This window comes from Rattus norvegicus, chromosome 16, assembly GCF_021556685.1.
Source record: "Rattus norvegicus strain SHRSP/BbbUtx chromosome 16, alternate assembly SHRSP_T2T, whole genome shotgun sequence".
NCBI classification, from domain to species: Eukaryota; Metazoa; Chordata; class Mammalia; order Rodentia; family Muridae; genus Rattus; species Rattus norvegicus.
In genome coordinates, this window is record NC_141549.1 from 18218540 (window position 1) to 18245648 (window position 27109).

At 47.8% G+C, this 27109-nt stretch overlaps 1 protein-coding gene and 1 pseudogene across 28 annotated transcripts; both read left to right on the forward strand.

The window, feature by feature from the left end:
* Ankle1 (ankyrin repeat and LEM domain containing 1) lies at positions 1-25776 on the forward strand. Of its 27 annotated transcripts, none has more exons than XR_015639472.1 (13): positions 1-93; positions 183-335; positions 714-819; positions 897-1011; positions 1292-1499; positions 1666-1768; positions 1864-2026; positions 2618-2777; positions 2878-3007; positions 3199-3406; positions 4999-5102; positions 5263-6136; positions 6714-7937. XR_015639472.1 is itself a non-coding variant. In XM_087588611.1 (10 exons), the coding sequence occupies exons 1-9, from the start codon at positions 32-34 to the stop codon at positions 3369-3371; spliced, it is 1539 nt and encodes a 512-aa protein (XP_087444737.1). In that variant the 5' UTR covers positions 1-31; the 3' UTR covers positions 3372-3406; positions 25718-25776.
* Positions 6582-7937, forward strand: Rbbp7-ps1 (RB binding protein 7, chromatin remodeling factor, pseudogene 1; annotated as a pseudogene). Its single transcript, XR_015640267.1, has 2 exons — positions 6582-6762; positions 6794-7937. The product of XR_015640267.1 is annotated as an RB binding protein 7, chromatin remodeling factor, pseudogene 1, transcript variant X2 (transcript).
* Positions 25777-27109: the final 1333 nt, after the last annotated feature.

The following is a 27109-nucleotide window of genomic DNA, read 5'->3' on the forward strand; positions in this document are numbered from 1 at the left end:
GAACTGCGGAGGGCGGTGACTCCTGCGGGACATGGCCGATGCTTCCTCCCTGTCCCTGCAACTGCTAGCAGCACTACGCGAGGAGGAGGCGCGGTGAGGGCAGCCCGGGCTGGGTCTTCCCCGACCTTCTGCTCCCTGGTTGGCCAGGAGGACTGGGGTCTACCATGCTTGTCCTCCTTCAGGGCTGTGGAGAAGTTGCTGCGCCTCGGGGCGGACCCCAACTTAGTGCTGGACGATGGCGCGGCGGCGGTGCACCTGGCGGCCAGAGCGAGCCACCCACGCGCCCTGCATTGCCTTAGAATGCTTCTGCGCTGGGGCGCGGACCCCAATGCTCGGTGAGGCGCGGCCCGTGTCACTGGGTAAGGTGGGTGTGACTCAGGGAACCAGCAGTGCTCGGCGTCAGGCTCCCGGGTCCGAGGCTTTCGGATCTAGGAGATGGAGATGTCTGCTTCCAAGGTCGGTGGGGAAAAGGTGTCGCATACCTGTCATTCCGGCACTCCTGAGACTGAGGCAGGAGAATGACCGTGAGTTACAGTCTCATCTTTCTCCTTACCCCAAGAATCTGAACATGGTAGTGGGCACCGGTCATCCTAGCACGAGGGACTGAGGCAGGAGGAGCCGGAGTTCAAGGCTAGCCTGGGCTATACGAGACTACCTGGGAAAGGAATCAACGCCTCACACCTCTCCTTTCTCTTTGGGGGTGGGGGTCCCAGGTCTGCGGAGGCGCTGACGCCCGTGCATGTGGCTGCTGCGTGGGGCTGTTGCAGTGCCTTGGAGTTGCTGCTGAGCAGAGGGGGTGACCCCACACTGCGGGACCAGGTCAGTACCCCCGCGCAGGAACACATAGGTGGTTGGAGGGTGGGCATGTGCGCCCCCTGCTGACTGTGACTGCACAGGACGGGCTCAGGCCCTTGGACTGGGCACTACAGCAGCAACATCACAACTGCGCACGCGTGCTGCGGGAGCTGGACACGCCCACCCGAAAGCCGAATGAGACCCCAAAGCCCACAGGTGAGAGGAGCTGAGGGGATGCACCGGGCTACCACACTGCGGGGTCCAGTTTTGTATGTAAATCTATCATGTCAATCACTACCTGTGGTCTTATCAGTCACATGGCTATCATGTCAATCACCTGTCAATCATCTGTCACCTATATCATTTATCATGTCCATATCTTATCTGTTTATATCTGTGCTTTATCTGATTACTTATTCATACATTTATACATTAGAGAGGTTTCATGTAGCCCAGGGTAGCCTTGAAACCAACACATGCCAAGGACCTGATTTAGCAGGGTCTCCTGGAGCCTCGCAGGACTCGGAGTTGCACATGCATAGAGCTGAGCTGGAAGTGGAGGCCGTGGAGGTGGCTGTGCAGCCCCAGAGCCCTGAGGCTACTGAGAGCTCGGACTACAGCAGCGATGCCTCATTTGTCACCGCAGTGGAGGACTCTCTGCAGCCCAGGCGCCCTGGGGGGATATGCGAGCTCATGGCCAGCCTGTGGGTAACCCGTGGGGCCGCATCAGCTGGGGAGGGGGCACCCAACTGCCAGTCACAGGCCCTGACGTTGACCGAAAAGTCCACGGACAAACCCTTACTGCTTGGTGATGGGGATCTGGGAGCCTTGCACCCCCATGGCTCCGTTCCCCCAATGTCCGACCTGCAGCTCCTTCAGGCCCTTCGGGCTCTGGGCTATAGCCCTGGACCTGTCACACCTTTCACCCGAGGACACTACCTGCGGCGGCTGCAGGAAGCCCAGGCTAGCCCTGGTGAGTCCTTAGGTGGTGGCGTTCAGAGTCTGGCTACGCTCCTGGAATCCTTTGTCCTCGGTTCTGACTCAGTTTCCCCTTCCCAACTGATGCAGGGCATAGCCCAGAACTGGCAGAGGCACTAAGGACTGGTACGGTCCCTGACTGCCAGGTGGATGAGGCAGCCCTGGCTCAGCACTTTCAGCGGCCGGATCCATCGAGGAAGTGGCGGGAAGGCATTACAAAGTCTAGTTTTACATATCTACTTCTCGACCCCAGGTGTGGTGAGAGAAAAGCCGCGGGCGGCGGGCCTGAGGTTAGAGGATGACTGCAGAGCAAAGCCTAGCTCTGCAAGTTCCATCCAGGATGGGTGGGGGAAGGGCTACCCTTTGCTAATGGTTTCTGCCTCCGTCTCATGGTTTAAAGATCAGACTGATCTTAGGGCAGAGTTGTAGCATCCAACTCAAAACAACAAAGCAAACCCCAACCGACAGTGGGAATTCGTTTTCCATTCACTGTGTGTGCCTAGGGAAGGGGTTAGCCCTCTCTGTTTACCGCCTCCTTTAGAAATGGTGTTGAGGATCAGTTCTAGCTGTGAGTACTCATTTTATGGCTTATAAAATAGGGTGTCCTGGATGTGGGCACACTGGCTGTTTGCACCCCCTGCCATCACCACCCGCCTCCTTTTCACATTGTATTCTTTGTGCATGGGACTGTGTGCATGGACACACACACTGCGGGGTTCATGTGGAGGTTAGAGGACCACTTGTGGAAGTCGGTTCTCTTCTGTCATGTGGGTCCCAGAGACAGAACTCAGGTGATCAGGGTGGCAGCAAATGCCTACATCCTCTGAGCCCCTCTGTACCCCAGGCTGACGAAGGACCTGCCTGCCCGAGCCTCTTCCCTCACACTGGCCCAGTGTCTGCAATGTTTTGTGCGAGCCATCTTCTATGTGGGCAAGGGGACCCGTGCCCGGCCAGATGCCCACCTCTGGGAAGCCCGTGGCTACCATGACCAGCCAAGGAAACAGGTGGGGCATGAGAGACAGGGTCGGGGCATGTCGGCCAGCCTTCAGGCCTGGGAGGGAAGATGGCTTAGGATCCCAGCTGTAATCCGCCCATACCCCGCAGGTCTGTCCCAAGATCCGCCGGATCTTAGACATCTGGGATAGTGGCCGGGGCATCATCTCTCTACACTGCTTCCAGCATGTGGTGGCCGTGGAGGCATACACGCGGGAGGCTTGCCTGTTGGATGCCCTAGGTAGGGGTCTGGCTTGCAGAGCTGAGATAATACGAAAGGTGTCTGCGCTATGAATTCCTCTTCCTCTTCCTCTTCCTCTTCCTCTTCCTCACTGTCCATTCATGTATTCATTCACTCATGCAGTTACTGAGCACCAAGGATGGTGGAGGGGCTGGGGCAGAGATCACTCCTGTTACTGCTTATTTGACCAGGTCTCCAGACACTGACCAATCAGAAACAGGGGCACTACTATGGAGTAGTTGCCCATTGGCCACTTCCTCGGCGTCGGCGATTGGGCGTATACCTGCTACAGCGTGCTCTGCTGGTCTTCCTGGCTGAGGGGGAGAGAGAGCTGAGGCCACAGGACATTCAGGCTCGAGGCTGAGTGCTGAGGATGTGACTGAATCCTGAGCCATCAAGGTGTCTGAGCGTCCCAGTGACGGATCCCTGACTGCCGTGCCTAGTTTTAGCTTCAGAGGACTGTGTTTTCGTGTGTGTGTGTGTGTGTGTGTGTGTGTGTGTGTGTGTGTGTGTGTTTAAATATGTGACAGTGTGTCTTATTTGGGATCCATGGTGACAGTGGGATTCATGTTGTTTCTGGAAGAGTACTGAGCTCCTCATCACGAGAGGCAAACAAGCAGAGGAGCAGAAGGTATTCTGGAGCACCAGACGCACACACCTTTAATCCCAGCACTAAGGAGGCAGAGACAGGTGGAGCTCTGAGTTCAAGGCCAGCCTGGTCTACAGAGTTGAGTTCCAATGCAGCCAGGGAGCACACAGAGAAACTCTGTCTCCAAAACCAAACCAAAAAACAAAAACAAAACCCAAAAGCAAGACAGTACTCTGAATTACTATGTTGTGTCCATGTCTCATCTTCTGATGCAAGGAAGAGCTAGAGAGAGACTGGTAGTGGTGGTCCATCACCCTTGCCTTTGGGAAGATGAGGCAGGAGGATTGCTAGTTGGAGGGCAGCCTGGGCATCTGAGAATGGGAATTGACATTTCTCTTTGGTGGTACAGTCCTTTTCCCATGGCTGTCCACACACCAGGTGGAGACCGGGGTCCCCGCTATGTTCTCAGGAGCACATCTTAGATGAAACAGTTCCAAACTGACTGGGGGAGTGTGCACTCACATGTCAGGAGTGCCCCTGCACACTGGGGGTGTGTACACACTCACATGTCACTAGTGCTCCTGCACACTGGGGGAGTGTGTACACTCACAACCCCTGCACACTCGGGGAGTGTGCACTCACATGTCACCAGTGCTCCTGCACACTGGGGGAGTGTGCACACTCACATGTCAGGAGTGCCCCTGCACACTGGGGGCGTGCACACTCACATGTCAGGAGTGTCCCTGCACTATCTCTTGTAAAATGAATCATTTAATATAAGGGTGATTAGCACATTCATCTGGCAGCTGTATTTCTTCACCTTTGGTAGTCCCCAAAAACCACATGAAGAAGCCAAGAGTTATTTCAAGCCATATTTCACTATTGGGCGGATAAGTGATCTCTAATATCCCTATACTAATTGATTATCACCCAATCATGGATCTCGTGATACTTGTGTATTATTATTGATCTGGCTCTTTGAGCTTCCGGTGTTTTTTTGTTTTGTTTTGTTTTTCTTTTTCTTGGTTCTTTTTTTCGGAGCTGGGGACCAAACCCAGGGCCTTGCGCTTCCTAGGCAAGTGCTCTACCACTGAGCTAAATCCCCAACCCCTTGTTTTGTTTCATAAAAGATTTATTATGTATATATAATGTTCTGTCTGCATGTACACCTGCACACCAGAAGAGGGCATCGGATCCCATTATAGATGGTTGTGAGCCACCATGTGGTTGCTGGGAATTGAACTCAGGACCTCTGGAAGTGCATCCAGAGACATCTCCAGCCCCAACACAGGAGATTCATGACCTAAGCATTACAGCAATGTATCAGGATTGAGAAACGATAGGTCATTTGAATAAGTACACAGTCCCTATATAGAGCCCTATCCTCTCCCGTGACTTTTAGGAAAGCGCTCAGCAGGATCTGTGAGCACACCAGGAAGTCCTATTTGCTATCTACTCTTCAGTCCCACCCAGGAGGATGCCCAAGATGGCCTGTCACGTCCCAAGGTATTCACTCACTCACTCAACACCTATTAAGAACCTACAATATGCTCAGAACTTCTTGACCTTGGCTCTTATGTCACTTGGGGTTGGGTCATTGGTATGGGGGCATCATCTGTGTTGTAGGGTGCTGGACACCATCCTTGGGTCCCCACATCCTCCGCAGGATGCCAGGGAAACTCTGCCCTCCTCGCCCAGAAGGCTGCCCACCTGTCTTGGGCCACATCTCCCTGGAAGCCCCACTGAGAAAGAACAGTCCCTCTCCAGGTGCTCAGACAAAGGCCAGATAACATGCCCACAGGAAGCACAACCATCCAAGGCCACACTATCCAGCTGGAAGTCCCACTGAGAACAGTCAGTCCCTCTTCAGAGTGCCCAGGTGACTGCCCTGTCCTGGCAAAGGCCATTCACCCATTGACTATGCCCATTCATAAACTGTACCTGCATAAATTGAGCCCAATGAAGCTCGCTGCCCAGAAACCATGCTCATCCATAAATGAAGAGTGGAGGAGACCTTGTCCCCTGGATTCTTCACACACTTCAGGCCATGACTTCTGGCTGCTATGTCTCGGGCTCTCCTGGCTGCTGCTTCATCAGGGGTGGCTTCAAAAAACCAGCAAAACCGTCGCAAGTGCTAGTGAAGGCTAATTGTGATCCTAGGCCATCTCTCCCCCTAACCCCCACCACACACACACCCTCTAAAAAACCCAAGCTTTCTCTGTGTAACCCTGGCTGTCCTGGAACTCAGTCTGCCTCCTGAGTGCTGGGATTAAAGGCATGCACTCCTGGCTCCAGCTCAATTGTGGTTTTAAAGATTTATTTATTTATTTTCTATGAATGAATACACTGTAGCTGTCTACAGACAAATCCAGAAGAGGGCATCAGATCCCATTACAGATGGTTGCGACCCACAATGTGGGTGCTGGGAATTGAACTGGGTCCTCTGGAAAAGCAGTCAGTGCTCTTAACCACTGAGCCATCTCTCCAGCCCATTGAGCCATCTCTGCAGCGCCAGCTCAATTTTTTTTTTTTTTCTCAGAGCTGGGGACTGAACCCAGGGCCTTGCGCTTGCTAGGCAAGCGCTCTACCACTGAGCTAAATCCCCAACCCCACTGAGCTAAATCCCCAACTCCTCAAATTTTTTTAAAAAGATGTATTTATGAGTTTCCCAGGGCGGATGCCCCTGCGCTTAGCGGCCTGGGCGGGCTGAGAGGCGTGGGTTGAGTAGTCTCGTTCCAAGTTTGGAGAGAGGAGAGGTCTCAGACCTTGCTACCCTCAAGCCGCTAGCCGGGAGGAGGGAGAAGAGATCGCAGCGTCAGGGGAGAACCCAGACAGCCAGACAGAGCTCAGGCTTTCTGAACTAGGATTGTATGATGTGCCTGGGAAAGGTAGGAGCGACTGCGACCGGGCTGCTCTTGACTAGCGAGGGAAGTCGGAGGCGGCAAAGGGCGGGGTGGGGGTGGGGGACGACCTGTAAGACGGCGAGTAAAGAGATGTTTGAAGATACTGTGGAGGAGCGTGTCATCGACGAAGAATATAAAATCTGGAAGAAGAATACACCGTTTCTGGGGTTGGGGATTTGGCTCAGTGGTAGAGCACTTGCTGAGGAAGCGCAAGGTCCTGGGTTCGATCCCCAGCCCCGAAAAAAAAAAAAAAAAAAAAAAGAATACACCGTTTCTGTAAGACCTGGTTATGACCCATGCTCTTCATTGGCCAGTGCTGGGCACTCATACATCTGATGAACAGAATCATCTGGTGTATGATATCAAGTTCATATTCCCAATGATGATGCGCAGTTTGATGCTTCCCATTGTGACAGTGACAAGGGAGAATTTGGTGGCTTTGGTTCTGTAACAGGAAAAATTGAATGTGAAATTAAAATTAATCACAAAGGAGAAGTAAATTGAGCTCGTTATATGCCACAGAATCCTCACATCATTGCCACAAAAACTCCATCTTCTGACGCTTTTGGTTTTTGACTATACAAAACACCCTGCAAAACCAGATCCAAGTGGAGAAGGTAATCCTGATGTTAGATTGGTGGGTCACCAAAAGGAAGGCTATGGTCTTTCCTGGAATTCTATTTTGAGTGGACATCTCCTGAGTGCATCTGATGACCATACTGTCTGCCCCTGGGATATAAATGCAGGATCAAAGGAAGGCCAGATTGTGGATGCTGAAGCAATCTTTGCTGGCCGATCAGCTGTTGTAGAGGATGTGGCCTGGCATCTGCTGCATGAGTCCTCGTCTGGATCTGTTGCTGATGATCAGAAACTTATGACACGGGACACCAGATCCAATACTACTTCTAAGTGGAGCCATTTGGTGAACGAGCACACTGCAGAGGTCAACTGCCTCTCATCCAAGCCCGATAGGGAGTGCATTCTAGCAAATGGCTCTGCAGAGAAGACTGTAGCTTCATGGGACCTGCGCGATCTGAAACTAAAGCTCCATACCTTGGAATCCCACAAGGATGAGACTTTTCAGGTCCATTGGTCTCCACATAATCAAACTATTCTGGCTTCAAGTGGTGCTGATCGCCGCCTGGATGTGTGGAATTTAAGTAAAATTGGAGAAGAACAATCAGCAAAAGATGGGTCTCCAGAGCTCCTGTCTATTCACGGAGGACACACTGCCGAGATTTCTGACTTCAGTTGGAACCCCAGTGAACCTTGGGTCATTTTCCCTGTGTCTGAAGATAACACCGTGCAGACATGGCGAATGGCTGAAAATATTTACAATGATGAAGAGTCAGATGTCATGACAGCGGAACTGGAGGGGCAAGGATCTTAAACCCAAAGTATGAGTTGTTTCTATTAAAGATTTTTTTTATTTTATTTATATGAGTGCACGAGCTGGGAATTGCCTTGGATTCAACTGTCATTTTCTCAAACTTTTTTTTTCTTTCTTTTTTTCAGAGCTGGGGACTGAACCCAGGGCCTTGCGCTTGCTAGGCAAGCGCTCTACCACTGAGCTAAATCCCCAACCCCTTTCTCAAACTTTTAAGTGCTTGCTCAAGCTCCCAAATATGTGAGGATGACTTTTACACCTTTTCCTTCCAACACTTCTTGGTTGGCTTTGCAGAAATAAAGTTTATATATATATATATATATATATATATATATATATATATATATGTTTTGTCTTCATGTGTATCTGCACACAGAGGAGGGCATTGTATCCTATGGGACTACAGTTACAGATGGTTGTGACACACCATGTGGGTGCTGGGAATTGAACTGGGTCCTCTTAACCACTGAGCCAGCTCTCTATTCCTTCCAACTCCAAATTCTTAATGTCACAGGAACTAGCAAGAGTCCACAGTAGCCACAGGGACCCAGGGTGTCTCTCATTGCTGGCCTAGCATGCAGGAGGCTTTGGGAGAATGGGGATATAAAAGGGGAAAGGAGAGGAGGAAAGTTGTGATCGCTGAGAATGCCGGGCTAGCCTGAGCTTCCAGGCCAGCCTGAGCTACAAAAACATTGGGTGTGTGGTGAGTGTCCTTAGGGGCTGCCCTCCAGTTATTAGGGTTTTTTTTTGGAAAATATTTTGGGTAGCTGTCGCTGGAGGAGCAGGCCTGTGGTCCTGCAGGTGAGTCAGGAGTTCAAGGCCATGTTCAGGAGGATGTGGTGTGTCACCTTCAGATATGTATGATTCAGTAAATAAAGCCAGAAGGCTGTTGGACTAACTCCGTGCTAAGTACCAGCCAGTCACATTCACATCCCATGAAGCCTTCGGTGCCAGGCTTCCCTTCTGCTTTACCTGCATTTGGGGTCAGTGGAGCCTCCTGTAAGTCCTGGCCAGGGGTTCAGGACTGAGGACGTGACCTGCAGCAGGGTGTTTGGCAGCCTCAGCTCTCACTTGGGAGGGGGGCTGGCTGTGTTGTCATGTGTGTATGGTGCACACACATGCCCATGATCCTGTGTCTCCCTCTCCTGGTGTGGGTGAACTTGTGGATACGTTTGCTGGACAGGTAGTGAGCTTCCTGTGGGAGTGGTGGTGGAGAGCAGAAGGTACCACACCCTGGTCATGTAGGAAGTATTCTAGTCTTGCCCGTTGCTGTGAAGATATCCCCTAGCTAAGGCAGATGTGAGGGGGAAGGAAGGGTTATGTTGGCTCACAATGATAGGCTACAGTCTATGGTTTCAGGAAAATCAAAGCAGGAACCTCTGCTGCCACATCATACTCAAAAATAGAGAAGGCAGGGCCCATGGAGCTCAGCCTAGGCTAGCTTTCTCTGTGCTTACACAATTCCAAGTCCTGCCTAGGGAATGTGCTACCCACAGTGGGCTGGGGCAACCAACAATCAAAACAATGCCCCATGGGCATGCCCATCTTCACCCTGATCTAGATAATTTCTCATTAAGTCAGTTCTGGCCAGTCATGGTGGTGTATGCCTTTGATCCCAGCATTTGGGGAAGCAGAGGCAGGTGGATCTCTCTGAGTTTGAGGCCAGCGTGGTCTACAGAGTGAGATTCAGGACAGCCAAAGCTAAACAGAGAAAGCCTGTATTAGAAAACAAAACAAAATGGCTGGAGAGATGGCTCAGTGATTAAGAGCACTGACTGCTCTACCAGAGGTCCTGAGTTCAATTCCCAGCAAACACATGGTGGCTCACAGCCATCTGTAATAGGATCCGATGCCCTCTTCTGGCCTGCAGTATTGTGCACTAAGGTCTTTATCTCAAGCTTGAGTTCAGACTCACCACTGACCCTGATGTTGCAGGATGGCAGGGCAAAGCCCAGAGCCCTCGGCAGACAAGGTTTTATAGGAAATGGTGAGCAAGCGACAGGGTTTCCAGTCTGGCAGGATCTAACTGAACGACTATTGTTAAGCCCACAGGTGGATGTGAAGCAAGACCGTGACCAATCACAAATAGTCTGAAACTACCAGCCAATCCTGATTGGCTGTTGCTAGGGCGTAGCTAGGAAGTAACTCTGGAGTATGGGCAGAGACGAGTTGCAAGGTTCTTTACTGGATCCTGGAACTTAGGGGCAGCTTGGGTTTGAGTGCAGGTCAAGTTCTCAGCCCTTGGCTGTCTTGTTGAGATCCGTTTGACTGTGTGAGGAATGAGTGTATCTGGGTTCTCATCTTAATGAAAAGCGGGGATGACTGTTTTGAAACGCCCCACTTAATCCTCCAACCTTTGCAGCTTGACAGCTAGAGAGCTCTCCACATCTTTCTGGGCCCTGTCTCATTACAGGACCTCCCAAATGCACGATTCCCACAGCCTTTCAGTTCCTTGGGCCTCACCATTTATGTTCTCTACCTAAGACTGGGCAGTGTTAGCACTTGGTGTAGCATCCCAGAGAGGAATTTGAATGCTGCTGAGGCACCGATATCATAGTAAGAGTCACTCCCCTGTCTGCCACCGAGCTGGACACCCAAACTCTCTGCCCATATATGTTTCTATAAAAGAGCTTAACGTGATTCCTTAGCTCGGTGATTCACAGCAACAACCAAAGAATTAATTAAAAACGGTGAGCTGCCCTCTGGAATTAAGATGATAAAGAACGTATTAGGCAGACAGTTTAAGCTTGGCGGGTTCCACCAACTACAAACAACCCACAGCGAGATCTCAATAGGAGCTTCCAATTCCACCTCACCCTAAAACTGCCGCAACCCCCAGCTGAATGAGTACCACTGGAAGGTTTCCCTCCACCTCAATCATGGCATCTTAGGAAAAGTGCTTTGCTGCCTGGGTTCTGCTAAGGAACTTCCACTGAGTCTCCAATTATATTTTTACATTTTGTATCATTTTTAGTTATGTTTGTATGTGTGCACACATAGACACATATGAGTTCAGGTATACATGAAGGCCAGAAGAGGGTGTTAGACCCCCCACCCCAAAGCTGGAGTTACAGGCGGCTGTACGCTGCCTTCTGTGGATGCTAAGAACTGAATTCTGGTTCCTCTGCAAGAGGAGTATGTGTTCTTAACCATTGAGTCATCTCTCAGAGTAGCCAGTTCTGTTTGTATCCCACTTCAGTCTAGGCAGGGACAAAGTTTTTTTGTAACAAGGCCTTAATGTGCTACTCTTTTCACACAGCACTCAATCTCTGCTTCTGTATTTGTTTGAAGTTCACTTTAAGCACCGAGTATTTATCAACTGTATTGCTGTGCCGCGGGTTACTCATTATGGCGAATGGCTTCTTTTCTCTGCTTTGCATGGCCCGCCAGCTCTCTGCCTGTAAGTCTCTCCTGTGATAGTTCTGTTTTCTTTGGCCAGCTGCCTTTCCCTCGGCCTGCATTCTCGTGACTGGTGGCATATTTCAGACTCGACTCCTGGAGGGAAGAGTAGTAACAACTGGTTTGGGACAGACATGAAAAGAGCTCCTCCACGTCGTGGAAACATGACAGAAGTATAACCCAGGCTGCGATGAGGTAGAGGAGGGTGGCTGTAGGGAGCCATAGTTTTCTGCTTGTTAATTGGTGGTCAACCTTTGCTGTCCACTGGCAATTCTTGGGGAGCATGGGAAGAATCTGTCTTCTCTGTGTCGCTTCAAAGGTTATGTGATGGAATGGTCCGTCAAGGTGGGTGTGATGGGACTGTTTGGATGGCAGCCTGAGCCAGCCAGGGTTGGCTCATATTTCCAAGGTAGAGCAGAAAAAGTCTATCAGGAAAGGCTGAGATGAGGTATTCAGGGGGAAACAAGTGTTACCCTCAAGTTCTAAGGATCAGCAGTAAGAACAAAGTTTAGACTCACAGCCAAGAGCTTGGAGTGAGTCAGAAATGTCGCACAGGTCAAAACAACAGAAGAGGTGTAGGATAGACATTTTCTTAAATCCTAAACGACCTAAGCTTAATTGTAACACTGTAACTATCCAGTCTTCAACCCCATCAAAGATCTGAGAGAGAATAAATATTCCATGAATATACAGGAAGCACGGAAGAAGCAGCTTCTAAAATTATAGAAATGACAGAGAAAGCTGGCTGCCCCGACAGTTCCCCAGAATCTCTCTGAGTCATTACAGCATTGGCTTTGGCTTTCTGGCCCAGAATAGCTGACAGACATTTTTTTGTGAAGCAGGAATTATGAAGGACTGTTTACCTCGCTTTGTCAAAGCTTGGTAGTCAACTTCTCTGAGTCTTATTTGTCGAGTGTAGACATAATTTTTGTCTGCAGTTGAAGCAAGGGCAGCTGGGCACAGAGAAGCAAACTCCATACAGAGGTTCTTCAATGTTCATCAGTTTTAAGTACAGTGGGAACTGACACCTTCTCTGTCAAAAGGCCTTTTATCAATAAAGCATCTTTAAATGCCATATTCTGTAGATCTCTGAGGTTTTTGAAGGCCACCTATCTATAGTGTATTTGAATAGGCAAATAGTGCTTGTTTCTGACTATTTACTATCTGTTCAACCTAGGAAACACATTTATATAATCGACTAACTAGTATCGAACACAAGCATGAATTTTATTAACTAACTACTATCTTGCATTATCCTAAAGAGTTTGTAATAGCAGCTTTCATAAGGATTAGAACTTAACATTGCATTTCTAGGAATTACATAGGTACCATACCTTAAACAAGAGTTGAAACATTTTATATATATATATATTATGTTGTAACAAAATATAATCTTAAATTAGTATGAATATACAAAGTCTATACCTGAAGTGGAAACTTGAGGGTTCTTTGGAAAGTGAGTTGTGTTGGATGGTGTTTTGTGGGGCAAACACATGAAGAAGTGTTTTCCTGAAGTGGACACAGGTAAAAGACTAAAGCAGACTTGTGAAGGGATGTTTTGCTGAAGCAAACAAAGAAAGGATATTCTGCTAAAGCAAGCACGTGAAAGGACATGTGATGAAGGATTCTTTGCTAATGTGAGGTCCGAGTTGGACCTCTTCCAGGACATCTTGAATGAAACCCACAGAGGCAGTGATCAATGCAATAGCAAGAGGAATTTAATTCCAACATGTCAGGGTCGTCCCACTTCAAGGGGAGACGACCCTGAGCAGACTCTAACAGAGAGTTTATACCTTGCAAACAATTGGGACAGAATTCAAACAATTGGGGCAGAATTTGTGCAACAGTAACTAGGCAGGGTACTATGTGCATGTGGTGGAGCGAAACAACTTTCAGATTGGACTCAGTGTACTGTTTAAGATTTTCTTAATGGGGGGGGCAGTTGGAAGCCACAGGTAGCTTTGTGTGACAGTTTGGCTTGTAGCTGTCCCAGGAATTAAACAGCTTTTTTCTTCCTGGAAGGGAGGGGTCCTTGGAGGTTTGTGGTGAGAATTTTCCGGCTTGCCCCAGATTGGCCCCAACTCTGGCCCTTTCACTAACAACACACATATACTGTCTGCCTTACACTGCATAGCTGAGCTGCACTTGTTGGGACTCCATAGAGAGAAATGTCCCACAAAACTTTTTGCGGTGTGCTGCAGTTTCTTGCCATTTCTAAGGACTCTGGCTGATTGGTGGACTGATGTCAGCTGAGACAAACACATGTACTGAGGCAAGACACAATGGTGAGGCAAGAAAAGTGGAGGACACGTGATGTTTGGAGAGGGTATAAAAGGACGCAACAGACAGGGAAGGAGAGGCTGAGCTAGGTTTGCTTACCGAGCTAGCTGTGCAATGCTTGTTGGTCTCTTGTCTTCACTGATCTTCACTTTGCTGAGAGAGGCAAGGTTGAGAACTTCTTCTGGCATTTCTGCTGACTCATTCTGAGGCTGAGGCATGGCTGTCTTTGGTAGGTAGAGCCACCACTGCTGATTCCTGTTTGCTATCCCGACCTACTGAGCACAGTGCTGGTGCATGCTTGACGTGTTTGTGAGTGGATGGAACTGCCACTGGGGACCTGTGAACTGAACTGCTGGTTTCCAGACAACACAGATGGGAGTTGCTCTAAGAACCATTTCTACTTGATCGTTCTTTTTTTTTTTTTTTTTTTTTTGGTTCTTTTTTTTTCCGGAGCTGGGGACCGAACCCAGGGCCTTGCGCTTCCTAGGCAAGCGCTCTACCACTGAGCTAAATCCCCAACCCCAAAAGTAACTTTTATTTGCCTGTTGTGATTTCATTTCCCAGACTCACTGCCTCTGTCTGCTAATCTAGGCCTAGTCCTGGAAGCTTCTGGCCTCCACACAATCTAATCTAATCTAGAACGCTCTCAGGCTCTGACACTTGCTCTGCTCGCCCTTTCTTGTCCTTTCTGATCTCTCACTTGCTGATTCAACCCAGCTGTTCTGACTCAAAGCTGGCCGTCACTGCTTGGGATTAAAGGTGTGTAGAAAGGGTGTGTCAGCATTCCAGCCAGAGGGATTGAAGGTGTGTGTAAATAACACAGCCCCGGGGTTCACGATGTAATCATATATCCTGCAACATCTCTGTGAACATACGAACTCTCATAATATACATTTCTGCAATAGCACTGTATGAAAACGTGCAGTGTGCACAATTGAGTTAAAGATGACTCTCTGCTCTCTGTTCGAGCAGGTAAGGCCTTTCTTTATAAGTTAGTTGGAACTGCATAATCAAACTGTTCATGCATGCCATTTGAAAGGACGGCGTGATTTTGTAGCCAGCAAGGTTTATTGTCTGTGTTTGGTTGAAGTCCTGGGTGGAGACATCTCCCTGTCTCAGCCCCCTCAGAGCTGCTCCCATGTAGAGGGATCAGCAATGGGTTGCCTGTTTTGTTGACTTTCTTGATTTCTTCCCATCTCAGGCAAGATTTTCCAGGGTTCCTTCCCCGGTCAAATCTGATTTTTCTTAATTTGGTTGGAATCCATAACTGTTCTTCTCCCATTGAAATGAAGACAAACCTCTTCCCCAACACAATACACTTCCTTCCTTTAATTCTGACGTTAGGATATGTTTAATACACTCAGGATGATTTAGCTCAGCAGTGTTCTCTGTGGTCTGATGTCTCTCAGCAGCCTTTGTGTCTTGTTCATTAGATTCAGGAGATGTGAAGTCAACAGAGCAGTGGTTAATGGATCTCGGGGGCCTTTGTTACGCCCTCTGTTTGCTAAGCATCTGTTTAAACTGCGATTAGATCTCTCTACGACCGCTTGTCCTGTAGGCCCGTGTGGGTTACTGAAACAGTCTTTATTTTCATTTTACTAGAGACACATGTGTGCTGGCACACCGTCCATCTTAGTTTGTGCAGGTATTCCCATAAATGCCATGACTTCTAAAAAAATGTGTAATTACAGAACCAGCCTTTTCAGAACATAAGGCAGTTGCCCGGTGAAATCTTGAATATGTGTCTATGGTATGCTGCTTTTACTTTAACTTTCCAAATTCTACAAAATTAAACACATCCATTTGCCAAATTTCATTTCTCTGAGTATGTTTTGGGTTATTTCCTGCAGATAATGGATTTGGTTATACAAAGAACAAGGAGGACATTTTTTCCTAATTTCCTTGCCTTGTTGCCAGGTGATAGAAAAATCCCTTTTTAAGCCTTTGATGTTAACATGGTGTTTCTTACTATCTTAGTATCTTTCTTATTTTTATTATAATTTTTCTAATTTTTCTTCTAAGGCCCGTCTGTCTCAATTTTTCATGTATCTCTAAAGCCCTTTTGTTTGAGAAGATATAAAAACCCATTACGTTCTTTATTTAACATTATGATTGTTAAGATTAGTTGACAGGGGGCTGGGGATTTAGCTCAGTGGTAGAGCGCTTACCTAGGAAGCGCAAGGCCCTGGGTTCGGTCCCCAGCTCCGAAAAAAAGAACCAAAAAAAAAAAAATTAGTTGACAGAAATACCAGCATAAAATACTCATCAAAATTGGTAACATGGGGTTGGGGATTTGGCTCAGTGGTAGAGCGCTTGCCTAGCAAGTGCAAGGTCCTGGGTTTGGTCCCCAGCTCCTAGAGCGCTTGCCTAGCAAGTGCAAGGTCCTGGGTTTGGTCCCCAGCTCCGAAAAAAAGAAAAAAAAATTGGTAACACATCAGTTCAGTTAGGTCATTTATCTCTGGTTTTGTTCTGTTGGAGTCTGGGACTTAAACCATACACCCACCAATCTCAGTTAGGCAAGAAGAGTTTACTTAACACACATGATAATGGACATCCAGGACTACCCCTCCCCACCCCTTAAAATAAAAGAGGAATTCTTCACCCCTGACTCAGCAGGAAGCAGTCATAGAAAATCGTCACCCCAATCCCTTAGGTTTTGGTCTCTGGTTTTGGTTAATTTATGAATTATAGACATGTTGTCATCTAAAGGAATAATTTGGAAATAATTATAGTTTTGGATAGGGAGGAAACTAGAGAGCTTAGACTCAGGAATTTCTTTTTTTTTTTTTTTCCCTTTTCTTTTTTTCGGAGCTGGGGACCAAACCCAGGGCCTTGCGCTTGCTAGGCAAGCGCTCTACCACTGAGCTAAATCCCCAACCCTGACTCAGGAATTTCTATCTTTTCTTTTCTCTTCTTTATCTTTCTTAGGTAAAAGGAAGGGGGATTGAAGGGAAAAGGGGAATAGAGTAATATTATAGAAATTAGAAAAATGGGGATGGGGGTTGGGGATTTGGCTCAGTGGTAGAGCGCTTGCCTAGGAAGCGCAAGGCCCTGGGTTCAGTCCCCAGCTCCGAAAAAAAGAAAAAAGAAAAAAAAAAAAGAAAAAAAAATTCGGTTATGCTATACAGAGATAGATGGTTCTCAAAAGTATTAGAGGTGCCCAGAGTACAGCATTTAATGCTATTTCATTATTAGAAGATCTTTCGACTGTGAGACTGCTCTGGACAGTGCTGCAGTTCCACTGCAGAGGAGATGAGCACCCATGCATCCATGTCGAGTCACTTCATTTGTGAAATGCCCTGATTTCATCTACAGACAGAATACTGTCTAAGAGGACAAACAGACACAAGATAGTCAACTGTTGAGCTCTGCCAAGACAGGGCAAGCTAGTTCTTCATAATTCCTGCTTCTCTTAAGGTCTGTCAGATGCTCTGGATCGGAAGGCTGAAGGCAGATGCTCTTGGCGACTGTCCAGGCAGTCAGCTGTCTCCGCCAGTTCTTCAGTTTTGGAAGCCAAGTCTTTGTGCTGCCTACACATTCGCATGATGCTTGACTCCTTCTCAAATCTCTGATGTGGTTGAAGACTAGTTATAGTCTCGCAATTAAACCTAAGCTGTTTAACAGGAAAGATATTGTAGATTTGGGAGGATGGTTTTCAGATGCTAATACAACTTAAAATCAAAGATGCTTGAAGTGTAGGATTATGAACTCATTGCATTAGGGTAGATGACAGAATACGTTAAAGTGACAAGAACGATAGACTGGATATCATACCTTATCATTTACATAATGTTATAATTGTGTTCAATTATATCTAAGAAAAAAAGAGACTTTTTAATTGGACAAGAAGGGGGAAATGTAGTGGGGTTTGGCCTAATGTAATGTAATGGGCTTGTGTTCTAATGTTAATTTGGGTCCCCAAAACCGTTTGGATGAGAGAGTCCACGTGTAAGTCACTGAGGGGCCCTGCCCCAGTTAATTCCGACTGGTAAACAAAAATACACAGGAAATGGCTGGGAAGAAGAAACAGAGGCAGAGTTTAGGTTTCCCAGCACTGAATCATGAGGAAGAGGATAAAAGGAGAGACAGGAGCGGCCATGGGACAGAGAGGTAAGAAGAGTCGCTATGGCCTCTGGGCCAAGAGAACGCGGCCCGGAGGGCTGCTTGGTCCAGGTGAAACCTAGTAAGTAATAACTCGGGTTATCGATGGAGGAGGATTCTAACAGCATTGTGGGTAGGCAGTCGCCCCACTATTGTGCTGTATAAAACATATTTAAATATAGAGGCTGTGTGTGTTGTTTTTTATCTGGGAACATAAATGGTCAAAGGTGGGAAGGAACCCCACACTGGGACTTATTATTATTTCTTATAACAATCAGATACCATCACAGATGGGCCGCCGTGTGGGAATTAAGTTGCTAGGATTTGAACTCAGGACCTCTGGAAGAGCAGTCAGTGCTTTTTTTTTTTTTTTTTTTTTTAAGATTTATTTATTTATTTTATCTACAGCATTCTGCCTGCATATGTGACTGCAGGCCAGAAGAGGGCACCAGATCTCATTACAGATGGTTGTGAGCCACCATGTGGTTGCTGGGAATTGAACTCATGACCTCTGGAAGAACAGTCAGTGCCACTGAGCCATCTCTCCAGGCCCCTCACCCCGATTTTTTTAAATTAACAAATTTTCATTCCTGGTATTATTACCATAATTTAGAGAGTAATGTGTACCTGGTAGAAGAAAAAGATAAAACTACAGTAGATAAAAAGACTTCAGGGACGTGTATCTAATTGACATCTTATTGCATTGATCAACAGCTGCGTTTTTCCTCCCAAACAGTGGCTATGATGGTGCGGAACAAGGATGGCTTCTTGTTTAAGCGTCAGTGACTTTTCTGACTACAGTCATCGCTCCTTCTCTGGCAGATTCTTCCAGTTCCTCTGATTCATTCAGGACAAGTGTCTCAAAGTAACCTGCAGCTTCTCTCCTGCTAAGAACTGTAGCCATTCCTGTTCTATTTTAAAACTTTCTGCTACCTTATCCACCATTTTCACCTCCAGATCCACAGCCACCACCACAGGGACTGTCTGAGCTTCCACCACCAAACCTGCCCCCGTTGTGAGTCTATAATTTGATTGCTGCTGTCCATTATAATATTTAAAGTCATTATAGTAATTTTCATTAAAATTGTGGTCTTTATTGTAACCATCATATATCCACAAAGAAATTCCAATAAAATATTTAATACAATTTAAAATGTCCTATAGCTTTGTATATATTTAACTATAATTTTAAAAAGCTGCTTTTGCTTGCCTAGGAAGCGCAAGGCTCTGGGTTCAGTCCCCAGCTCCGAAAAAAAGAACCAAAAAAAAAAAAAAAAAGCTGCTTTTGCAATATCAAAACAAAGTGTCTGTCTTTGAGAGTAAACTCTTAGTGCTTAACCGTAATTTTGGAAGGCAAAACCTATTTCTAACAGTGTAGCCATAATTTTTAGAAGACAAACCAATTTTCAATTTTTGTAAACAGTTTAAACAATCCAGTGTTTCTAAAATCAATATCATATTCCTCCTGTTGTTGTAAAAATATATAAAAATAAAAAAGTATAGTTGTCTTTTTACCCCACTGGGTCCTGCACCTCAGTGCCCCAAGATATCTGCTAGATATCTTGGCGGAAACACATCCCAGCCACACACTTTCCTTCACTCAAACCCTCACGAAAAAGAACACACAACACAATAATCTTAGATCCAATTGATAAGATATAATTGCCCACTTAAACATACAAAGCCAGGTACCATCCATCCCTTAGGAACATTGATAACAATCTGTAAATACACAGAGCAGAATCTTAACATCACCTGCTATGGCTTCTCCCCTCTCTCTCCCTTCTGTCTCCTCCTTTCTCTCTAGTCTCCTCCTCTTCCTTTAAACTTCTCTCCCACCCATCCTTCCTTCTCCTCCAATGACAGGTCTCCTTCTATCCTGTATCTGACCCTCACCTGTACTTTACAAATTCAATGGGGAGGTTATTCTGGTGAAGTTACCTGAGTTCTGAGTCCTTGACTAGGCAGCTGTCCTTGGGGCAGTGGAATTAGCATCAAAATACAGATAACTTCAGGGCAAACCACAACACCTCCTTTTCATGTTACAGAGTTTGGCTGCCAGAAAAGTTCTTGTATATGAACGCATGAAGGTGAGGTTTTAATACCCCATTAAAGAAACATTTTTTAAGTCCTATCTTTTGTAAGTCTGATTTCTAGGACAGGAATTACATAAAATATTATCCCAATTTAGAGGTATCTGCAGAGACCTGATTCCGTAGGCTGGCCCAGGCCATGTGTTGTTGTCCGGAATGACTCCAATCCCTTTCTGTTACCGATGTTACAGCTGTTTAACCATACCCAATAATTTATAAGCCGATAATCTATAACCAAGACATACAGAACACATTTGTACATTTAAGATCAGTCAGGAACAAACATGGAATAGCCACACACATTTATATACTTAGACTAGACAGACTTTTTTTTGTAATTTCAAGGGAGGACACCTTACCGCTGAATCCGATTCTCGCGGTCACAGATTTTCGTAGGAGAATTAGCCCTTAGCCAGAAGCTAAGAAGCTCCCTGTCAAGAGCGGCTTGTACAGACAAGCCGTCCCGGGCAGGGCTTCTCCAGCAGTGCAGGTCTTCTAGCTGCGGGCAGGGCTCCAAGCACAGTTTATGAGTTTTCGTCGTGCCAATTCAGGCTGCTGTTTTTCCTTCTAAAAATCACCCTTGAATTGAGTTAAAACTAAATCAAGGAGAGAACAGCCAGCAGATGGCGCTTTAACCATTTTTCTTCGACAATGAAACACAGCAACAAGGAAGCAAAGAAACTAGACATACACTGACAGACGTGGACAGACTGCCATGCCAACGACAACCAATAGAGTTGGGGGAATCCCAGAAAGGAATAGCGCCAGAGGCCTCAGCAAAGGGATCCAGAACCAGAACCAGAACCAGAATCAGGCATTCCCCTAGTGGGAACCAGAGAGGAAGTGGGACGGCTCCTGACTTCCTGACTCTATGAAAATTTCCTGTATCTAGCTCTCTTCCTTTGGGTCTCCAAAAGTCCAGACCAATCCAGAAACAAATCCAAACACTAGGTAAAGAGCTGTGCAGGTAAAAGAAACTTAATTCCTCAAGGGCAGAGATAGCTTAGTGGCATTCATTAGCAGTAACTGAGGGGTGTTAGAAGGTAAGGGCATTCCGGGCCAATGCAACAAATGTTTGTGTTGTAGAAAATTCTAATCCTGACCTGGGATGTCTACCCTGCCTTTGACCACTTAGTTCCTGGATAAAACACACACATGCCCTTTATATCTACAGTCACCCTAATTAAAAGGCACAAGAGCTGAGCAGATATCTACTTCTCTCCTGTTAGAATCTAGTTTCCCATCAATAATCTCGAGTTATTACTTACTGTGCTGGCTGGTGTTGTGTGTCAACTTGACACAAGCGGAGTTAGCACAGAGAAAGGAGCCTCAGATGTGGAAATGCCTCCATGAGACCCAGCTGTAAGGCATTTTCTCAATTAGTGGTCAAGGGGGGGAGGGCCCAGCCCATTGTGGGTGGAGCCGTCCCTGGGCTGGTGGTCTTGGGTTCTACAAGAGAGCAAGCTGAGCAAGCCAGGGGAAGCAAGGCAGTAAGTAACATCCCTCCATGGCCTCTGCATCAGCTCCTGCTTCCTGACCTGCTTGAGTTCCAGTCCTGACTTCCTTTGGTGATGAACAGCAGTGTGGAAGTGTAAACCCTTCCCTCCCCACCTTGCTTCTCGGTCACGATGTTTGTGCAGGAATAGGAACCCTAAGACACTATGTTTCATCTGGGCTGATCTTAACTCCAGTTGGCCAGCCCTCAGGGTCACATTTTTATGATTCACCTAACCCACGGCAGATTCTCTTTCCTCTTCCATCTTCTCCTTATGGGAGTTTCCTCCCAACTGCAAGCCCAGAGCCCTAACCCCCACCTATGTCTTTTCTTCCCAGCTATCGGCTGTCAGCATCTTTACTCACCAATCAGAAATAACTTGGGGCTGGGGCGGGGGGGGGGGGGGGCCCTGGAGAGATAACTCAGTGGTTAAGAGCACTGACTGCGGGGTTGGGGATTTAGCTCAGTGGTAGAGCTCTTGCCTAGCAAGCACAAGGCCCTGGGTTCGGTCCCCAGCTCCAAAAAAAACAAACCAAACCAAAACAAAACACTGACTGCTCTTCCAGAGGTCCTGAGTTCAGTCCCCAGCAACCACATGGTGGCTCACAACCATCTGTAGTAGGATCTGATGCCCTCTTCTGGTGTGTCTGAAGACAGTTACAGTGTACTTATAGATAATAAACAAATAAATCTTTTTAAAAAGGAAATAACTTAGGGCAAGGTCACTTGAGTCTACATGCAGACTCTCCTTTTGGGGACTGCACTCAATATTACATACCCAGTAATTGGGGTCTGGGAATCGCCGCATAAACTATATGTCCACAATTTCAGTTAAGCAAGAATAGTTTATTGAATGCACACCGTAGTACTGGATGTCCAGGACTATAAGAAAGAAAAATCAAGGGGTTGGGGATTTAGATCAGTGGTAGAGCGCTTGCCTAGGAAGCGCAAGGCCCTGAGTTCGGTCCCCAGCTCTGAAAAAAAGAACCAAAAAAAAAAAAAAAATCAAATTGTGGCTAGCACTCGGGGCAGGCTTTTTCTATATGAAACCAGGCTCCAAAGTTCAAAGGGTAATACTTTGTCTTACGAGGCAAAGTATTATCAGCCAATCTTTCAGCTGATTGGTCCTGAAGTAAGGTAAGGGGGGAAGGGAGGAACAGGGGATTTCAGAACATTGAGATAGCAGAGATGAGTGTTATAATCATGACGGTTTTGCTTATTAGGAGCATGCTTCGGTGTCAGCCACAAAAACCAATGAGCTCATTCAGAGGTGAGGGAAGGGCTGCCCAGTGGTCAGCTCTGACTCAAGGGGTTTCGGATATAACCGTTCACATCAACCTTTGATGTGATGGGTCCTATGTAAAGCTTTGTGGAATTTCTTAAGACTATCAAACCTCGTGCAGAACATGCACAACAAAAGCGGGCGTGTGGCCAGCATGTCCTTGAGCCAAGTCACTTCTCTGTGTCAGTGACTGGCAGGCCTGTTGCAGCAACAGTGTGGAATAGCTGGCAGGCTTGGAACCAAATGGCCATACCCTAGAGACCCCGGGCCTGAAGGAGGGATCTCAATGGAGGAGGATGCAGTGACCCAGAGACACCAGAAAAAGATCTGTCAGGGAAGGCCAAGGGAGTGCAGTGTGAGGGAGGTCCCTGCTGTACTCTGGATGCTGCTGGACTACTGTGTCTCACCACTGTCCCTTCAGGTCAGCCACATCCCAGAGCCTAGAGGAACCACCTTCCACATATATGGTCTCCTGGCCACCCCGAGACCCAGTGCTCCACGAAGACACTGCAGAGGGTTCCATGGACCTGTGCATTGAACCCAATCATTATTGCTACTCTGCAGGCCTGTGCATGCCCTGCCTACACCTGGATATCTGAATGGCACCTGAGACACCTGGACTATGCCCAGGCCTCATCACTGATTGTCTGACCTGGGGAACTTTACACATGGGTGAGCAGACACCTCAATGTCAATACCAGGAGAGGACTTTCCTAGGTCACCAGAACCTGGGAAGTGATATGAGATCTGATAGCTTCAGACGGGCTAGAGGTGGTTTTGGCATCAGACTACAACAGCTTTAAACCAGATAGAAGGAACCAAGGAGCTGGAGCTGGAGATTCAGTGGGCTGGAGAGAGTAATTAGCATCAGGCTCTACTGTATGTGGCCTTGAATGCCCACAGCTGCTGCTGGGGTCTGCACTCCATGGGCTGTGACCATCAGCAGGCATCATTCAGGAAGAGGGAGCCCAACTGAGAAAATAACCTCCCTCAGACTGGCCTATGGGCGAGCCTCCTGGACACTTTCGTCATTAGTGATTGATGAGGCAAGGCCCGGCTCACTGTGGGTGGTGCCATAAGAAAGCAGGCTGAACAAGCCACGGAGAGCAATTCAGTAAGCAGCACCCCTCCATGGCCTCCGCACCAGCTCCTGCCTCAGGTTCCTGGCTTCCATAGGAACCTGTGAGGGGAAGCGCTCCTCCTCACATGGCTTTTGGTCATGGTGTTTATCATGGTACAACAGTGGTAGGTACTGAGGTCACTGGAAATCCCTTGGGAGGGCTGGCTCCATGCTGAAGAGTGATGGCTGCCATTGCAGAGGACCTAAATTTGGTTCCCAGCACCCATGCCAGACACAGCCACCTGGAAGTGCAGCTCCAGGGAATATGACACCGTCTTCCGGTCTCTGTAAGCACTACAGTCATGTGTATACATGTCCTGACACACGTAAGTAAAGTTATTAAGAATGAATTTTGTACCCGGGCACAGTGGCACAAGCCTTTAACCCATGCACTTGGGAGGCACACGCTGGTGGAAATCTGAATTTGAGGCCAGCCTGGGAAACAAAGTGAGTTCCAGGTCAACCAGGGCTATGTAGAGAGACATGGCTAGTAGAGCTAAACTAGAGGCTGGCGAGATGGCTCAGTGGTTAAGAGCACTGACTGCTCTTCCAGAGGTCCTGAGTTCAATTCCCAGCAACCACATGGTGGCTCACAACCATCTATAATGTGATCTGATGTCCTCTTCGGGTGTGCCTGAAGGCAGCCACAGTAAACTCACATAAATAAAATAAATCTTAAAAAAAAAAAAGAGCTAAACTAAACCAAAATGATCCTTTGAGCTGTCGGGCTGTCTCCTCCTGCCTATGATTAGGGAGCAGCCAGACCCTGCCCTAACATGTTCCTAAATGACAGGACCACGGTGATGTGACCATTGGCTCACCATAGCTCCAGAAGCCAACACAAACTTTATGCTCTTTGAAGAAGATTCTGCCAGGATTTGTGTCAGCGATGGACAGCTGGACCTACAGCCAACTCCCCATGGCAGGTCTGAGGGAAGGTGATTGCCCAACCACCCAAGTTTGATCCCCAGGACCCACAGAGTAGAAAGGAGAGAATGTGTTCCTGCAGCTCCTCCTTTGACCTCCGTATACACTTTCCTGAGTACACACAGTGAATACATTACAATTCTGTCACTGGTAGAGCATGGACAGGAAGGTCATGGGATGCTGTACACTCTCCCGAGTACACACAGTGAATACATTACAATTCTGTCACTAGTAGAGCATGGACAGGAAGGTCATGGGATGCTGTGGTGAGTCTTCCTTGGGGCTTGGATGTGACTGACGTAGGCTGTCTGGTGAAGCTCATGTCTGGAACCCTCCCCTCATAAGGCTGTTAGGCACCCCAGGACTGAGGTTCCAGTCAGGACTCCCTCCCAGTGTGTGTGTGTGTGTGTGTGTGTGTGTGTGTGTGTGTGTGTACTTGTCATGACCACATGTGCAGGTCATAGGACATTTGGGAGTAAGTTCTTTTATTATACCATGTGTTTCCAGGGCAGAACTCAGGGAACCCAGATTGTGAAGCTTGGCCACTTGGTGCTGAGCCACCTCATAGGCCAGCTGTTGCCTCCTCCAAGCAGCAGGTCATTTACATGAGGTCATCAGTTCTCAGCAGTGGTCTGTTATCACTCATCATTTAGGTGACATTGTGGTTACAGAGCAGGTTCAGGGGCTGAGAGTGCTGGCTGCTCTTGCTGAGAACCCAGGATTGGTTCCTAGTGACGATATCCTGCCTTATAACCTGCTGTAACTCTAGTTCCAGAAGATCTAGATGCCCTCTTCTGGCCTCCGCAGACACGCGGTACGTACACAGTGCACAATAGACATGCAGGCAAAATACATACACATTAAAAAAAAAAAAAAAACAGAAAAATTAAAAACAGCGAGTATTAGTGACCCCTGCTGGCAAAGTATCGGTGTTGGACAACCAAGGACACACACAACCCCACAGCCCCGTGCAGCCAATGTGAGGGCGTAGTCTGGCCAGCCCCGCCCACTCGTGCGAGGCCCCACCCACTCTGCCATCGCCCTTCTAACGAGCTTCAGCTCGGGCTGGGGCAACGCCTCAGACTCTGGCTCCCACAGCATCAACATCTGACTGCCTTCCTCCTTGAGCTTCAGGAAAGCGCTCAGCAGGATCTGTGAGCACACCAGGAAGTCCTACTTGCTGTCTACCCTTCGGTCCCACCCAGGAGGATGGCCTGTCCCGCTCACAAGGTATTCGCTCACAAGGTATTCCTTCACTCAGTCAACACCTATTAAGCGCCTACAATACGCTCAGAACTTCTGGACCTTGGCTCTTCTGACACTTGGGGTAGGGTCATTGCTATGGGGGCATCGTCTGTGTTGTAGGGTGCTGGACAGCGTCCTTGGGTCCCCACATCCTCTGCAGGATGCCAGGGAAGCTCTGCCCTCCTCGCCCAGAAGGCTGCCCACCTGTCTTGGGCCACATCTCCCTGGAAGCCCCACTGAGAAAGAACAGTCCCCCTCCAGGTGCTCAGGCAAGGGCCAGATAACACGCCCACAGGAAGCACACCCATCCGAGGCCACACCCATGCCAAAACCATGCCCACAATCAACCACACCCCCCAAAAACCACGCCTGCTACTTACCACAACAAATTTAAGGCCAGCTACCCAGAGACACACAACTCACGACCCAACAGAGCCACGCCCATCACAAAACCCTCCCCAACGGGGAGTTGGCATACCAGCCTCTACGAGGCCACGCCCATCCAGTTGGAGTTGGGGAATCCTGGCTTGATGGGTTTCTGGTTCTGCAGGGAACAGCAGCCCTGGACAAGAAGGCTGTGAACTGGGAAGGTGCAGAGACAAGCTGGGGTGGGGACTGTCACCGAACCGGCCCCTCACCGCGTCCTCTGAGACCAGGCTGCTCTGGGGTCTGTAGCACCGGATGGCTGCCCACGGGCTGGGCCACTTACTGAAAATCACTCTGACGGGATTGGCTTTGAAGGCAGGGTCACCTGGGGTTTCGTCTCTTCAAATAAGCAATCCTTCTATCTCAGCTGAAAGGGTGGAAGGAAGAAGAACCTGCAAAATAGTTAAAAAAAAAAAAACAAAAACCGGCTGGTTACAAGTGGCGTCCAGACCTGGGGCTAGGCAGAATCGGAAATGTAATTTCAAATGCTGTAGGGGAAATGGCAGGGGACAAAGGGACGGAATTTTTTCAAGACACCAGTAAAACATTTATTGCAGTTGCTGCCACTGGGATATCCCCCGCTTTGCTCCCACAGGGGATTTTCTGTTGTTTCTTTTTCTTCTATTTTCTCCTTTTAAAAGCTTGGGAGAATGGCTGAGCAGCTGGAAAAGCTGAGGGTGGAAATGGACAGACCTGAGAAACGAAAATGGCTGAAACAGGAAAACAAAACAAAAGAGGTCACTCTGCTTCCTCCTTTTTTTTTTTTTTTTTTTTTTTTTTTTTTTTTTGGTTCTTTTTTTCGGAGCTGGGGACCGAACCCAGGGCCTTGCGCTTCCTAGGTAAGCGCTCTACCAC